At 39.9% G+C, this 17,999-nt stretch overlaps 1 protein-coding gene across 3 annotated transcripts in view; it reads left to right on the forward strand.

The window, feature by feature from the left end:
* The window catches only part of DPY19L4 (dpy-19 like 4), a 47,636-nt gene extending 30,143 nt beyond the window's left edge, over positions 1-17,493 (forward strand). For all 3 annotated transcript variants that reach the window (XM_008168337.4, XM_042845107.2, XM_008168338.4), the window contains exons 17-19: positions 3,635-3,767; positions 6,962-7,120; positions 14,516-17,493. In XM_008168337.4, the coding sequence (XP_008166559.2) occupies positions 3,635-3,767; positions 6,962-7,120; positions 14,516-14,680 (457 nt within the window). In that variant the 3' untranslated portion in view covers positions 14,681-17,493. The remainder of the gene's footprint in view (positions 1-3,634; positions 3,768-6,961; positions 7,121-14,515) is intronic.
* The last annotated feature ends 506 nt before the right edge of the window (positions 17,494-17,999 follow it).

Genomic DNA, 17,999 nt, shown 5'->3' on the forward strand with positions numbered 1-17,999 from the left:
CTCAGACATAGGTTAGGGGTTTGATACAGGAGTGGCTGGGTGAGATTCTGTGGCCTGCGTTGTGCAGGAGGTCAGACTAGACAATCATAATGGTCCCTTCTGATCTTAAAGTCTGTGATTCTATATGTATAGTTGAGATTATGTTTTCCAATGTGCATTACTTTGCATTTATCAACATTGAATTTCATCTGCCATTTTGTTGCCCAGTCACCCAGTTTGGAGAGAGCATTTTGTAGCTCTTCGCAGTCTGCCTGGTACTTAACTATCTTGAGCAATTTTGTATCATCTGCAAATTTTGCCACCTCATTGTTTACCCCTTTTTCCAGATCATTTATGAATATATTGAAAAGGACTGGGCCCAGTACAGACCTCTGGGGGACACCACTATTTACCTTCTCCATTCTAAAAACCTACCCTTTGTTTCCTATCTTTTAACCAGTTACCAATCCATAAGAAGACCTTCCCTCTTATCCCATGACCGCTTACTTTACTAAGTACACTATATCCACTGGATTCCCCTTTTCCACATGCTTGTTGACCCCCTCAAAGAATTCTAGTAGATTGGTGAGGCATGATTTCTCTTTACAAAAACCATGTTGACTCTTCCACAACAAATTATGTTCATCTATGTGTCTGACAACTTTGTTCTTTACCATAGTTTCAACCAGTTTGCCTGGTACTGAAGTCAGGTTTACCGACCTATAATTGTCAGGATTACCTCTCGAGCCCTTTTTAAAATTTGGCGTCACATTAGCTATTCTCCAGTCATTTGGTACAGAAGCTGATTTAAATGATAGATTACAGACTACAGTTATTAATCTGAGTTTTCCCTCCATACTTGATCATGTAGTTTGGGAAGAGAAAGAAGACAGGGATTATGGGCTTGATATTACTTCCATTGAAAGCAATAGGAACTTGTCATTGACTTCAGTGGGAGCAGAAGCAGCTTCTGCATGTGTGTGACTTGCTTTCATATAATTTAGTTACCAATCTTAATCGCCAAGTAAAAAACTTAAGTTGGTGAATGTTATATTCTTAGTTCTTTAGATGCTAATTTTCTAATAGCTATTTGCAAAAAACATTGGTGGAGACAAATATCAGGCTTGATCCTGCAAGGTGCATAACCACTTACATTCTTAGCTGTATCAGGGCCAGAGTGCTCAGCAATTGGCAGAATCAGCCCTACTGATAGAGGGAATAAGAGATTTAAGTAAAGCAGTAATGTAATGTAGTTGGTTAAAGACTTCCACTTTGACCAGGAGGCTATGTCAGTTCTTGTCCATGGCTGGCTATGCTGGTCATAACTAAGGCTACGTTTTAGTCACGGGTATTTTTAGTAAAAGTCACAGACAGGTCACGAGAAGTAAACAAAAATTCACAGCCCATGACCTGTCCCTGACTTTTACTAAACATACCCATGACTAAAACTGAGGGGGAGCCTGCCCGGGGCCCCCGCAGGTGCTGTGGGAGGGCAGCCCGGGTGCTGGGGCGGGCAGGTGAAATCATGGGGCCTGGGACCCCCACTGGTGCTTGGGGGTGGGTGGGCAGGCAGCGGTATGTGGCCCGGGACCCCCACTCATGCTGGGGGCGGGGAGGGTTGGAAGGGCCAGTACGCTACCTACCTACCTCCACGCCTCTCCCATCCAGTAGCAGCAGACTCAGTTTGGGTGTGGGAGGGGGCAGGAGGTTGGGGCATGGGATGGGGTGAGACGGGCTCTGGGCGACGCTTACCTGGCTGTGGGGCTCCCCAGAAGTGGTGACATTCCCCTCGCTCAGCTCTGTCCTAGGCAGAGGTGTGGCCAGGCAGTACTGCACACTGCCTCCGCCTGCAGGCACCCCCACCCCCGGCAGCTCCCAGTGGCCGCAGTTCCCGGCCAGTGTGAGCTCTGAAACCAGTGTTCTGGGCGGAGGCAGCGTGCAGAGCTGCCTGGCCAGGCCTCCGCCTAGCAGCTGAGCAAGGGGGATGTCGCCGCTTCCAGGGAGCCACCCAGGTACGTGCCGCCCAGAGCCCACCTCATCCCATCCTGTATCCCAACCCCCTACCCCCTCCCACACCCAAACTCTGCTGCTGAGGGCACGGTCGCCTGAGACTGCCCCAGCAATGGCCAGTGTGCCTGGCGCAGGGGCTGCCTGAGCTGCCCCTGAGCCAGGTGCATTGGCCGTTGCAGAAGTCACAGAATCCGTGACCTCCGTGACAAACTCGCAGCCTTAGTCATAACAAATACCGAGAGTACAACTGAATCTTACTTGAAGAAAAAATAATTTATCTGTAAAAGTAAATGCTTTCCCAATGAGAACTACAGGCCCTATTTGGCCCTCACACAGTGCAACATCTGTTCTGTTGATGCTCCTGGAACTTGTGCCTTTGAGGGTAGAATTGGGCCCCTTGTGTTCAAATAGTTTAGTGATTTTAACTGTACGTCTTCAGAAAAGACTAGGTTGATAATTATGATGTTCCAACCAATTTCCTCTTTTTGTTAATAGCAGTGTAGGATATTTGTCACCCCGTGGATCTTTATGGCAGCAAGTGGAACCATGCCAAGTGCCTAATGACTTTTGCATTAGCCTGCATATATTACACATCCAGTACATAATTATTCATGGTGAATTGCTTTGAGATATGCTCAACAAAGAGCAGTCTGACTACCACTTTTTACAGCTGTTTGTATTTTTAATGAAAATGGAAATTTTTCAGTTCATAACTGAATATCTTTATTGGCATCCGCTGGCGGGCCACGAGACTGTTTATATTGACCGTCCACAGGCATGTGCCTGCGGACGGTCAATGTAAACAAACTGTCTCGTGGCCCGCAGGCCGCAGGTTGCCCGCCACTGAACTAGAGCCTGTTAAATATTTGTGTGACCTTTTTTGATAGTCAAGTTGTCTAAACACATATATGTCTTTTACCAGTACATCTTCAAATAAAATAAAACCTTGCCAGGGCAGAACATATGATAAAATGAATCTGATTATTTAAAAATATTCGTTGTGTGGTGGGACTTGCAGGAGCTTTTAATTGCTTTTTGTTGATAGGTAAAATAACTGAGACATATTTTCTGAGTATAGCTTTTGAACTACCTTTATATAAAAATTTTTATTTCTTTTATAGGAGCTCTGCTAGGTGTATATAAATATGTAGCATCTCTTTTCTTGTTCTGTGGTTTTCATTTTTTCTACAGTTATTGCCACATTTCTTTTCCTCCTTTGCCTTCCACCCATTCCTGTGTGTTCTACTTGGCATTCTCTTGCCAGCCCAGAAGACAAGGATCCCAGTCCCTTCAGGACCAAGTGCTGTTTCATGAATTAAATGATGCAGAAGTGAATGGCAGTTAGCCAACCCTTCTCTCCACTCTCTTCATCAGGAGGCCTTAATTAGCTCATGCTCCTAATAAGCCTGGGCTTCCACCTAGCAATGCAAAGGACTTTGATCATGCTACTAGGCCACTTCATAGCTGATTGCTAAGAAGAGTAATTTCAGTTAAATGTGTTAGATGCATAAAGGTATCTTCATGAGCTGGAATTTTTACCTTAACAGGTTATAAGATTCATTTGGGTGTTAGAATTGATATAAAATATTGTTTTAGAAAATATATCCTTGTACTTAAATGCATGAAGTGATGTTGTTTTTTGTAGAAGACAGGCTCCTGTTGCTGCTGTGTTTGCTGGAAGTCCACAGCTAATGGGTTTGATTAAGCTGTGTACTGGATGGATGGTGACAAGTCTACCTTCATATAATGATGTTGATCTTCTACAAAGAAATGAAAATGTGAGTATCTGATTCCAAAAATGTATTGCGGGATCAGTGATTCATTCGTTATGTGGGAAATGAGTTGAGGTGCTTGATATGTGTAGGAGCACTGAAAATTATACATGTCAAAGAAGATAAGTGAAGGCCACCTGATGGTCTTGTGGAGTTGGAGTTCCAACATGGGATCCAAGTTCAGGTCTCCGTGTCCCTTGTTTCCCGGACCACCTGGGATGAGGAATTTTTATTATTTATTTATGCTAGTGCCCACCATGTGGCAGGTGCCTTCCAAACATTAAATACCAATGGAGTTTACATTCTAAGGATAGACAAATAGACAGAGGTTGGGGAAGGGTAATATACATGGCAGCTTGATTCACCATAAGCAACATGGCAGAAGTGGGTTTTAAGAGGAACATGTTAGGAGAGTTGTGGTCTTGCTGATGAGCTCAGGGAGGTTTTGCCATGCATAGAAGACTGTGTGGAAGAACACTCAGGAACACTGAGCGAAGGGCATCGGGGGCCAATGTGAAGTATGACAAAAGAAGATAAGTAAAGAGGGACAGAGTTTTATAGAGCTGTGAAGGTGGTGTCAGAAACCTTAAATTTGACATAAGAGTGGCTGGGGAACAAAAAGAGAGATTGAAAAAGCGTGATCGTATCAGTGGGCAAGAAACATAAATTTAGTGACTTCATTTTGTCTGTATTGAAGAGCAATGTATGTGTTTGAGAAACCAAAGAGGAGGATGTTGCAGTAAATCAAGGCAGGATATAATGAGGTCCAGAATGAGAGATTTGGGTGTGGAGATGGAAAGAAAAGGACAGATCTTGGGCATACTAAGAGGAATACTTAAAAGAAGTTGCAGGACTCGCATAATGCCTAGATGTTTGGAAGAGGGAAGAGTCAAAATAACCCTCTGTGTCTCAAGTTGGACCCACTGGTATAATTGCTCTAAAGTCCTCCCATGAATGGGTACACAGGAGTGCAAAATAATATTAACTCCTCTCCAAAACAGTAAAAATCTCACTTTTTGTATACTGGTATTGTATGTATATGTATGTGATGTGTCTGGTTATTTGGTAAATACAAGATAGGTCAAATTCTTGGGACCCATTTAATTTAGATTATAGTGATTTAATTTTTCCTGCACCTATGTAGGATTATAATTTTCCCCCATCTAGAATCATTTAATATTCAGACCTAGTAAAGTCACTGAATTTAGCACACTTTCTAGTATTGTAGTATACAGTGTGTCCTCATTTATGTATTCACCTCCATATCCCATGAATTAATTTCCCTTGATTGCAAGAGAGTTTTTTCAGATCATTATAAAAATGCAGAAGTGAAGAGCTAATTTTCTGGATTCTGACATGGTTCTGGGCTACCAGTTGAATTCATGGGCAGAAACAGACCTGCATCACTGGAGTCTGAGATAAACATCTTTCAATTAAGATGTTTTGCTACTTAACTGAACCATGGAGCAGAATTGACATCTACTTTGACCATCCGTGCTGGAATTGTGTTGGACTCTGAGGATACTATGTAAACAATTGGCTTCAGAATAGTGAAATGTCCGTAGGCCTGAATGACACTAGAAATCATTTTGTTGCCAGGCAGTCTTGTTTGAGAATACAACAAAAAAATAAATTGGAGAGTTAAGAGTTAGGTGGTTGATTGAGGAGAGATAATTTCTTATTTTACTGGGTTTGATGCCTTGACACTGTTATCTTCTGTCTTCTCATGACCAGTAAATACTAAGGGTATGTTTACACTGCAAATGCCACAGCAGCACAGCTGCAGCTATGCCATTGTAGGGTAGACCCTTGCTACAGCGACAGCCGGGGTTTTTCCATCGCTATAGTAAATCCACCCCGCTGTGAGGTGATAGCTCAGAATTCTTCTGTCGACCTACTGGTGTCTATACCATGTGTTAGGTTGGCTTACCTATGTCTCTGAGGGGTGTGAAATTTTCACATCTGTGAGTGATGTAGCTAGATCGACCTAAGTTTTAGGTGTAGACCAGGCCTGAGTCTCAGCACAACTTTAGAAACTGCATTTTGCCAGTAATGTTATTTTTTTAACAGGAATCGACTGCCTCACATGATTTTAGATGCCCTTTGACTTATTTTTCCTTCCATTCCTCTCTTGCCTGTTGATCTCCAATGAGATCTCCTGACACCAAAAAACAGAATCTAAGCAGACATTTCCAAAGTCTTTAGCAGTGCACTTCCGTAGTAGTGGTCAGTAGCTGGTGCAGAATATCAATACAGCCATGAAAGGTAAAAAAGTGTTCCAAGTTTTCTGTTTAGAAGGACTTGCCCGATCACCTGCTATTACCACAGGGACTACTCTGCAAGGAAATTGAGATCAGAACTCTAAATAGGTTCCTCGTTCCCTGTTTGAGGGTGATGCAAAAGTATAGCAGGAGAGTAGCAGTGTTTCATCACTCTCTAGGAACTCACCAGCGGACTTCAGAAGCATGTGACAGACTCCAGAGTGAACCATATGTCTTCTCCTTCATTAGAAGAATAAATAGCCCAAATGTGAAGATGAAGAAATTAAGTGTATTTGAGTTGAGGTGGGAGGATGGGCTGAGCTGGGAGCAGAGTGGAAATAGATTTTCAAAGTTCTGCTGTTGAAGGAAAGGCTGTTAAAACAGGATTTCCCAACCTCTTAGGGCAATTTTACCAGGTTAGCAGCCCAAGACCTCAACTATAGCAGAGTCTACATCATCTCCCATTCAGCTCCCCATGGTCTTATCAGCTATGGAGCTTTTGCTGTCCACAGTTGTCATAAGCTAAAAATACTAGCCCACTAAAGGACTGACACTGAGGCTTATCTTTTAAGATTCTTCCTCCTTATCTTGAGAACCAGTCACAGAAGCCTGAAGCCTTATTCATGAAATCCTGTAGTATCATATACCAGTGCTTGTAATCCATGGTTGTTAAATACTCTCGACAAATGTCTAGTGCACCAGAGACTTTAAACCTATGACTGGTCTCCAGAAATCCATTTCACTTACAAAAACATATTTTACCCTTAGATATTTCTGGAAATGTATTGAGTAGCAAATTTATACAATTATATTTTTTAAATAACTGCCTTTTTATAATTTGATGTATATGTAACTTCTTATTCCCAATTACCCAATGTATTTAATATGCATTTAATTTTCCATGGTTTTAATTTGTATTAAATATTTTCTAATCTACAGATTTATCAGATCTATTCAAAAAGGTCTGCCGAGGATATTTATAAGATACTCACATCCTACAAAGCCACCTACCTAATTATAGAGGATTCAATTTGCAATGAGGTTGGACCTGTGAAAGGATGTAGGGTTAAAGACTTATTGGATATTGCTAATGGCCATGTAAGTATCACCTGGAAAAAGTCAAATGTTTGAATGAATAAAGTAATTAGTTAAATTTAAAGAAAAATGAAATTAATGCCACAGGAATACTTGTTTTGCCAGTTACAGTTAGCATGCAATCTGGAATTGATAAATATCTTAGTGAATCTTAAGCTTTTGTTTTGAAAACACCCTTCTTTTTGAATTTTTTGAAACATATGATCTTTCCCCCAGGTTGTTCCTTAGCCCTGCTGAGTAATCCCTTCTGATATGTTGGCACCTAACTGTGTTGCTTCCCCACCAGTCATTAAATATCTAAGCCTATACAATTAAATTATTTTTATATCTAAAATAACTAGCAAAGTTTCCCAAAGAGGTTCTGTAGAGTATGTCCTCTTAGGCATATCTCGACTATGATATAAGGTGTATTTTTAAAACGTTTAAAAACCCTAGTGCAGACAGAGAAAAGTTGTATTGTAACGCATTAACTTGATCACCTCTACCAGCTAACATATTACAATAAACTTATTCCATCTGCACTAGGTATTTAAAATATGGTAGTTACAATGATTTAGGTAAACAAGCCCTTAGATACCACTGTGAAGTCTGAGCACCAAATAGGGAATTAAAATCTGCTTAGACTTCTTCATACTGGATTATGCTTTTTGCCTTTTCCAGGTTTAGTAACTCTTGCTTAGTCTGTTGGTAGGGCTTGGTTTTGGTTTATTTTGGGGGTGGGGATGCAGTTAGAGGGAGTTAGTGGCTATTCATGGCTTCAGTTTCAGTGAGAAGTCTTTCCAAAAAGTGAGTCTTACAACTTGCTCTGAAAAGGATCAGGCTTTGACTCAGAAGATGCAAATGCACGGATCACAGTGAGTGCATCTTTGAGAGGAAAGGACATAGTTTACTGACAAGTTGGCAGTGAAAGCAAGCATTTCTTGCCACTCTTGCTGCCCAGGTGTCCAAGATTTGCAATGAGTCCAATAAGACTGAGACTTCATACTACTGTGAATAAAGAGAGAAGTTAGCATCATTGACATTTTGAAGTACACCTCTACCCCGATACAATGCAACCCGATATAACATAAATTCTGATATAACACGGTAAAGCAGTGCTCCAGGTGGGGGCGGGGCTGCACACTCCGGCGGATCAAAGCAAGTTCAATATAACGCAGTTTTACCTATAACGCAATAAGATTTTTTGGCTCCCAAGGACAGCTTTATATCGAGGTAAAGGTGTATATTACTTCAGTCTCACAGGTTTCAGTTTAAGCCAGACACTCTTCATCTCAGTACTAATCCCTTTAAATCACTAAGAGATCTTTGTAACTGTTAATTCTGTTTGTTGAGAAGAAGGAAGGAAACTGAGTGTCATGCACTCATTGATGCCAGCCATGCACATGGCATTTCACCAAGGGATTTCCTATAAAGATTGAAGAGGAGGCAGAGACTAAATTAGTCTCTCTCAAATTCTGCATGTGAGAACGGTCAGAGATGAGGACAACTGCCTATTACAGCTCTCTGGGTCTATTTAGAGGAATTAAAACCCATCATATTTCTGCCCCATTCATTCCAACTAAGTCTTACAAATGTGTCAACAACACCATGTGATTAACTGCCACAGGCTGCAGAAAGGCTGATTGTATAAGGAATGACATTTGGTCTTTATCAAGAACCATAAGAAGATCATCAGTGGCTACTAAAGACATCTTCATGCAGTATCTTAGTCTGAAGACTGATAGTGAAGAGTCTGGGATGTTAGCAGTGATATGTGATGCTGACATTTGTCTCCATCTTCTAATTGATTTTGCATAGGAAGAGGAGGTTTTGATGCCTATATTTTTAAATAGGGAAAATATATATAAACTTTTTTTCTAATATTGCATTGCATTCTTGGAAAAAGATACAAGCTCTACTTCATTTTTGTTAAGTATTATATACATTACTTTTTGATTTATGCAGGACCTAGAGGGATATTAGAGAAGACAGTCACCTTCCAAAGGGAAATACCCAAGATAATGGCAATAGTCCAGTTTCAAAATGAAGAATAGTCCAAGATTGCCAGCATATAGAATTAATATTATGGGGTGACTCTCTACCCACATAAAAAGGAAAATAATTGCTATTATCATTCTGCGGCACAAAAAGATTCTAAAACTATGATTGCTTGATGGTGTGACTTGCTTTATTGGCATGAGGCGGCAAGGAGTATATATACTGGCAAATGAAACATGAGAAAATCTCATAAAAAATCATGCTGGATTTGCCTCACTGGTTTCATATTCATTTTATGATGTATCACATGTAAAGCTTTTGATACTAAAAGGGGTCTGAAACAGCTTGCATACGAGGAGAGATTAAAAAGATTGTGACTGTTCAGCTTAGAAAAGAGATGACTAAGGAAGGATCCGATAGAAGTCTATAAAATCATGAATGGTGTGGAGAAAGTGAATAGAGAGTGTTATTTAACCCTTAACATGGTACAAAGGGTCACCCAATGAAATTAATAGGCAGCAGGTTTAAAAACAAATATAAAGAATTACTTCTTCTCACAACACATAGTCAACCTGTAGAATCATGGTGAGAGGATGTTTTGAAGGCCAAAGGTATAACTGGGTTTGAAAAAGAATTAGATAAGGTCCTAGAGGATAAGTCTATCAATGGCTATTAGCCAACGTGGTCAGGGATGCAACCCCATGCTCTGGGTGTCCCTAAACCTCTGACTGGCAGAAGCTGGGACTAGACTACCAGGAATGGAGCACTCACGATTTTCAAAAAGAGAGATAGGGCCAACTGTGGCAACTGTCGAGGCATTGCTCTCCTCTCCAGTGCTGGGAAGATTCTTGCTAGAATTTTACTGAATCCCTGCACCCTCTTGCAGAGGAAGTATTGCCGGAGTCCCAATATGGCTTCAGGCCATCACAAGGCACCACCAACATGATTTTCGCAGCCAGGCAGATCCAGAAAAAATATCAAGAACAACACCAGGAGCTGTATATGGCCTTTATCGATCAGACCAAAGCCTTTGACTCTGTTAACCATGAGGCTCTGTGGAAAATCATGTCAAAGTTTAGCTGCCCAAGCAAATTTATCACCATTCTAAGACTCCTTCATGACCAGATGACTGCCTCCATGCTGTGCAGTGGCTCTACCTCTGAGCCCTTTGTCATCCAAACTGGCGTAAAACAAGGTTCTGTAGTGGCACCCACCCTTTTCTCCATTTTCTTAGCAACTATGACAACATTAACCCAATACCATCTACCACAAGGCATTGGCATCCAATATCAGACTGTCGGCAACCTCTTCAATCTTTATTGTCTCCATGACAGAACTGAAGTAATATCAGCAACAATAACCAAACTCCAATATGCAGATGATTATGCTGTAGTTTCACACTCAAAGGAGGATCTACAAACAGCCCTTAATTGCTTCCCTGAAGCTTACAAAAGCCTAGGGCTAACTCTGGATATCAGCAAAACAAAAGTTCTTCAACAGCCAGCTCCTGGTCAATCATCAGACCCAGCAAGGAAGATCTACATTGACAGCGAAGAACTGGAAAATATAGACTAGTTTGTTTATCTTGGCAGCCATCTCTCATAGAGAGCAGACATAGACGTCAAGATTCAGCACAAAGAACAGGAGTACTTGTGGCACCTTAGAGACTAACAAATTTATTAGAGCATAAGCTTTCGTGGACTACAGCCCACTTCTTCGGATGCTACTCTGAAACCTGTCATTATGCAAGATTCAGCACAGAATCTGCTGTGCCAGCCTTGCCTTTTGCAGACTGTCTCGCTGGGTGTTCAACAGTCACAACATCGGAACACACACAAGACTTTTAGTTTAGAAAACGGTGATAATCCCAACTCTCTTCTATGTTTGTGAAACTTGCATGACTTATAGAAAACACTTGAAAAACCTGAAACACCAGCACCAGCACTTTCTTTGGAAGATCCTAAACATAAAGTGGGAGGATTGCTGCACTAATGTCAGTGTCCTCACAGAGGCCAACATCTTCAGCGTTGAGGCCCTGATTATCCAGCACCAGCTGAGGTGGAGTGGGCATTGTGTTCGCATGCCTGATGTATGCTTACCAAAATAATTGCTGTACACCCAACTTACCAAAGGGGAAAGGAAATGGAGAGGCCAAAAGAAACGCGTTGGAGACATCCTCAAGATGATGTGGCATTGACACCACACACTGGGAGACAGTAGCCCAGGATAGGATTAACTGGCGAAGATTTGTCCGTGAAGGAACATCCATTTTTGAGGAAAGTCACCTTGCCCTGGTTACAGAAAAATGCCAGAAAAGAAAGGACAGATGACTGTCACGCAGCAATTGTGGCCCAACGCTGACTTCCAACACTATCTGCAATTTCTGTTAATGAGCCTGCGGCTCAAGGATTGGACACCAAAGGACCCATAAAAAATAAAACCTGTGAAAGAAATCATCCTCGACCTTGAGGGATTGACTGTGACTCAATAATTGCCCTGTTCTGTTCATTTCCTTAGAAGCATCTGGCACTGGCTGCTATCGGAAGACAGGATACTGGGCTAGATGAACCATTGGTTGGACAAAGTATGGCCATTCTTATTTTTTGAGCTACTCAGACACTTCAAATTCAGTCTTCCCAACACTTAATGTTTTATCTGTTGTTCTAATCCTTTCCTTCTCTATCAGTGACAAATTCACTGTCCTCCCTGTCTCCCAGGCTTCATATTCTGGGGTCATCTTTGATTTTTCTCTCATCATTTCCCACTTCTCCTGTCTTTTGCTAAGTCCTGTTAGTTCTTCATTTTTAATATCACCAAAATCTTTCCTTTCCTTCACTGTAAAACCACTGTCCATGTTACAGTCTGTTTTCTCTCCTAGCACTGGCGTCAGACTACCATGTTGTTCCTTTTTGAATCCCTTTATTTGCTTCCTCACTTACTTCATCAGATGCAAGCTCCTTACCCTCACCTTCAAGTTTCTATGTGATCTTGCCCCCATCTTCATCTCTGTTTCCATTTTCTCTTACTTCCTGTCTGGCTCCCTATGCCCCACCTAATCCTTTTCTCTAATTGTTCTTTCTTCTCTTCCGGCTCTCAGGCCATGTCTACAGCTACAGGGTTGCAGCACCATAGTGTAGGTGCTTCCTACAGCAATGGGGAAGGGGCTTTTCCATCAGCATAGGTAATCCATCTCCCCAAGCAGCGGTAGCTAGGTTGGCAAAATAATTATTCTATTGGCCTACTTGTGTCTACACCAGTGTTTAGTTAGCTTAACTTTTAACTATAAACCAGTTTTCAGCTGCACACCTTCACCCTCTGCTGGTTAACAACTCTCCTGTGTTCATCTGTCAAGCACCTTTCTTTTTCAAATCTTTTCCTAAATCCCATTTCTTCAGCAGTCCTTTTGCAGGATCTTCTCATCAGTACTTTCCACATCTTCCCTTATCTGAACTGTTATCCGACATCTTATCTTACATTCACTTTTTCTTATTCTTTGACTATAAACTCTTCATTGCCAGGAATGCAAATACATGAAGTAATAAAGTGACTCGATTTCTTGACCAGGTGGCCAAAGAGCAAGCAGAGTTGTTTGATTTATGGTACGTTTGTGAGTGAGAAGGCAAAAAAATCATAGAATTGTGCAAAATGAAGAATCTGACTTTTTTTCAGTGGCCCTGTTAAATTTTTTAGATTGTTTTTAAATTATATGAGGTTGTAGGTTCAGGATTGATTTACCTAATCCTTGGCTATTGCAAGCAAGAAGAGGAACTTCTCTGTAGAGTTGTACTTTTTATTTCTCTTTACCTTACACCCCTTAAATTTCTCTGACTTGTTGAATATTTACAGGTCCACATTATGCTGGAGACTCAGTTTAAACATTTATGCAGCAGAAAACTATTTGAAATGGCTTGACTGGCCAACATGATAGGAATAAATCATGGTAGAACTATGTTTTTAAAAAGTTGTGATAGCCTATTCTCATAGCTAATTAGAAATAAATTGATTTACTAGTATACAAGTGTGTCTCAAAGTTTTCTGTTTAAGTAATATTTAAAAACTATTGATAGTTTCAGTCTCAGGCCTGGTTTACACTACATGGTTAGGTCAACATAAGCTGCCTTCATCGACCTAGCTCTGGAAGTGTATTCATTTAAATTTGGCTCCCACCGACATAAGTGCCTCTACACCAGTAACACCGCCTCTCCAAACAGCGTAGAGTTATGGTCAGTGTAATTAGGTCAACGTAGTGTCAGTGTAGACACTGCGTTGCTTACACTGACTGTTTCTCGCTTCCAGGAGCCATCCTACAGTGCCCCACACTGACAATACAATCAATGCAAATGTTCCTGGTGCGGACCCACACCGCCAACACAAGGAGCCACATGTGTGCACACAAGCAATTTTAATAACTGCTATGGCTGTGCTGACATATAAGTTAGGTTGACATAATTTTGTAATGTAGACATGGCCTTAGTCAACAGTTATTTCTAATATCAGAGGGGTAGCCGTGTTAGTCTGAATCTGTAAAAAGCAACAGAGGGTCCTGTGGCACCTTTAAGATCAACAGATGTATTGGGAGCATAAGCTTTCGTGGGTAAGAACCTCACTTGCATCTGAAGAAGTGAGGTTCTTACCCACGAAAGCTTATGCTCCCAATACTTCTGTTAGTCTTAAAGGTTCCACAGGACCCTCTGTTGCTAGTTATTTCTAATTAACTTTGTGTCAGTAATTTGAGAGTGAGGCGTTCACTTATCCCCAAATTAACAGGAAAGACAGCGGGTCTCTGTAACTCTTTGCTCAGTATAGTCAATGCTATAGATGTGGTGTAAAACAGGGCTGTATTAAAGAAGAAAAGGGCGGGCTAGATGGCTTAAGGAACAGATAATGAGATGTGAAGCCTTTTGCCTTTGGGCTGACTGGTTTGAATCAACTTCATGGCTGTGAAAAGAACGAGGAGTACTTGTGGCACCTTAGAGACTAACAAATTTATTTGGGCATAAGCTTTTGTGGGCTGTGGTAATTGACACCCATGTTTTCAGTCTCTGCAAGGGGGTCAATGAATTAATTGGTCTTGGAAAGAGAATTTCTTTCTCATCCCCAGAGTTGCTCCCTGCAGGTCTGATTTGAAGTTGGTTGACAGGGTGATGTGGATAACTTTGCATTGTGCTGCTCATGCTTTCTACTTCTATCATATAGAGGATTTTTGTTTTCAGGGGTATTAATCTAGCACTAGCATTAATCAATTCACAGGCATTAAGTTAAAAAACAAACAAACAAACACCCAAAGTATAGGGGGAAATGTTTTCTGCCACTTATGTATATTTGTGTTATCTCTATTGGAATTGTATAATATAGAAATGAAAAATTAATTATATGTTCTGTGTTTAGGTTTCTCTTAACAAATTTCTTCTCCTCTGATAGGTGGTTTGTGACGAAGGGGACAGTTATGCCTATTCTAAATATGGACGATTTTGTCATGAGATCAAAATGAACTATTCTCCATATGTGAATTATTTTACTCGGGTGTACTGGAACAGATCCTACTTTGTGTATAAAATCAACACTGTGATATCCTTCCAATCTTGAAAAATCATGGAGACTTCTTTTTGAAGATTGACCATGTATGGAATTAATAGAAGTTTCTATTTTAAAAGTGGCTTTTTTGCAGATCGAAGTGGGAGCATGCAGAATGCTCATTCTGTTAGTTTACCAAACTGGAACTCTGTGGACTACAGCTCAACAAGCCAGAGTACCATCCTGTAAGGAAATGTGTCAATTTTTACAGTCTCTACAAAGTGTGACCGTCTTCCGTAATTCTTAAATTTGTCTTTCCAGTTTTTCCCATTTTGAATCCTAATTTTCATGGAAATAAAATGTCTAACTTAAATATTACAAGAAATAATTAAATAACTTCTAGATGGGCCTGCTTTGGAAAATACAGAAAACATTTGGGCGTGATTTAAATTCAAGTTGTTATACAGCTTTCATTTTCTAGCATTTGAAACCATCAAAATGTCCCAAGAAAGAGACCATGCAAATAGTTTAATTTTCTGTTAATAGGACTGTCTTTAACTATGTGCATTACTATTACACACACATTCAAACATTTTCTGGGTGTAGGTATAGCATTTTTGTATGAGCCAAATCCTGAAGATTTTACTTAGGCAGAACACCCATAAATTTTAATTCAATGCACGGACAAAGGGGTCCACCTACATGGACAAGTTGGCAGGATCAGGATTTTAATTTGGACTGAGCAGGTCTTTGGGGTTTGGCCACATTAGATAATATATACTTATTCATTTTAATAGATATTATGTAGTTAGTCTTGGTAAAATATTGCCACAAATTTTATTTAAACCCCACACACACAGTGAAGTCACGGTAAAACAGTTGATAACTATTTTTTAAATATATGCATATAATGAATTAAGAGTATACTGTCATGGTATTTTTTCAAAATTTTAGAAAATATTTTGCCTCCTAACTTTACTCCTTTCCCACACCATGCTAGTCAGTTTTCTTAATGAATTCTCTATTTATGCAATTTATTTTGTTGCTACTTGCTGTGCTTCTGCTATAATGGATGTTTGTTTGCGTCGTATTTTTGGCCTGATCTTGGAGTCCTGAAACAAAACACCGCAAAAGAAATGGCCATTGTGCCTGAGGACTGCAAAATCATGCCTGCTGTGTCTGCTGGAAAAATGTAAATCCAAAGAATTCAACTTCTATGAAGTGTGCATATACAGCAAGAATATGGTGCATGTGTATGCTTACCATTTCCTCTGTGCACATAGGTTTTTTTATTGTTATACTAACAGTGCTGCATTATCAAATAACTCTCGAGTGATCTTTTTTTCAAAATGCTTTATTGTTGCAAATGTCATTATATCTGTAGTCCAGTTTTCATTTCTAGATATGCTAATTTTTGAGGCCTGAAAACCTTGACAATGTTTTAAATTATCCACTTTATTTGAAACCATGGCTCAGATAAATCCATTAAACAAAATAATAATGGGCTTGGTGATCTGAAGGAAAAATGGTTTTTAGTATAATTGAGTGACAGGGTATAGTAAGTAGCCTTATATCAGATGAAGCCTTGACATATCCATTATATTAAGAATGTGTGTGGGTGTTTGTGTATTTTATATAAAATCCAATCACAATATGCACTATCTGTGTGTTTATACACAAGTGCATATGTGTATCTGCACTGAACATTTTTCAGACTTTTCAGTCACTACAATAAACTAATGCATTATCTTCAGCTACTGCAAGCTGTGGGAACCTTTTAGTGGTCTTTTCTGTGTGTGATAGAATGAATGTAGATGTATTTAATATTTTGAAATAACTCTAGAACTCCATATGCAGTTGGAGTTCATTATGATTGACTGTCAGGGATGTCATACCTATGTCTCATTCCTAGTAAACGCATGAGCCTAAACGTTCATGAATTCCATTTCATAATAGCAATAAGGCATTCCAGGTAGTGAATTTCAGGGTGACTGTTGCACTCCTTGGTGGCTGAAGTCACTTAACCAATGGCCTCATGCCTTATAACAGTATTCAACGTGCAATATTTTAATTACCCTGGAATAGACTGCCTATTGTGTTTTATACAGTACTATGTTTGTATAGTACTGAGTAGTACATAGTGTGAATACATACACATAGAATACATACGTATAGACAAATACAGCTAACGCCCATTCTACACATCTGAAAATAAATCCCATCTGTAGCACATCGGCCTTTATACGTTTGAATAGACATGTTTGCTCTTTTTTGAACTGTGATATAATATTAAGTGTTGTCATTCTTTTTAAGTAGTGATGCTACTTCAGTTGATTCTGCTTTAGGAGAATCAAAATCAGGAGGATTTTTTTATGTGTTCATTATTTTGTTTTTATATATATATGAAAAAACTGTATTACAGTAGCATTGGGTTATCAGGCTAAAGAAAACAGAAAAAGAGTCTTGTAACTGTGGGAAAATGTAGCCATTGTAATCTCTGTTAAAAGGCAAAAATATTTAAATAATTAACCTAAAACTTTGGTTTGAACATCCAATCAAGTTGCTGACCTGCTTATGAAATAGCCAAAAAAAAAAAGTGTCATCTACTAAAGGTCTATTCTATTTCCCACTTTTTGTGGAGAATGCAGGTTCTATGGTGTTCCTGGGAAGGATTAAATAGGGCTTTTCATACAAGTAAGCTGCAGTTATGCCCTAACTTGCTTTCCAGCATAGGTCACTAGCATTACAAGCCTACTAAATGAATAAAAACTCATAGTTGTGAGGGTGAGAACATACTAAAAAATCACATCTGTTTTACTGTAGAAGTTGCAATCCATTTGAAATATGTGCCTTGAAAGCTTTATTAAACAAACAAAATCTTTCAACTTGTGTTTGTTTTTGTGAAGATTTTTAATCCATTTCTTTTGTGGTTTATGTAGTTTCAATTGTATCTCATTTTCAGCAGGAAAAGATCCTAGCAACCTCCTCCAAAGGTGCTGCTGCTGTAAATGGCACAGCTAGCCTCTGTGCCAGCCATTTTGTTTATAACCATTGAGTCCACTAGCCCAGAAAGAGTGATAAATTTGCATGGCAAGTTGTTGGCTTTTGTTCTGGCTTCCTCCTTCCCCCTATGAGCCCTCAATGAACAAAAATATTATCTGAAAAGGTTATAGGTGGAAGATAAAGCAGTAAAATACTCCTAACCTTTCACCTTTAGATCTCTGGTTTCAGATTTAGTCGGATCACAAGTGAAATGAGATTGGTAATCTCAGCCTAGTCCCTAAAGCATACTTGTCCAGACTGAGTCCAAACTACCACATAATATGACACAATTTTGCATGATTGTCTAGAAGAAATGTAGGACTGCATTAGCAAGGGTGATCAAGGTCAT

The sequence above is a fragment of the Chrysemys picta genome, chromosome 2 (genome assembly GCF_011386835.1).
Source record: "Chrysemys picta bellii isolate R12L10 chromosome 2, ASM1138683v2, whole genome shotgun sequence".
Classification (NCBI taxonomy): Eukaryota; Metazoa; Chordata; order Testudines; family Emydidae; genus Chrysemys; species Chrysemys picta.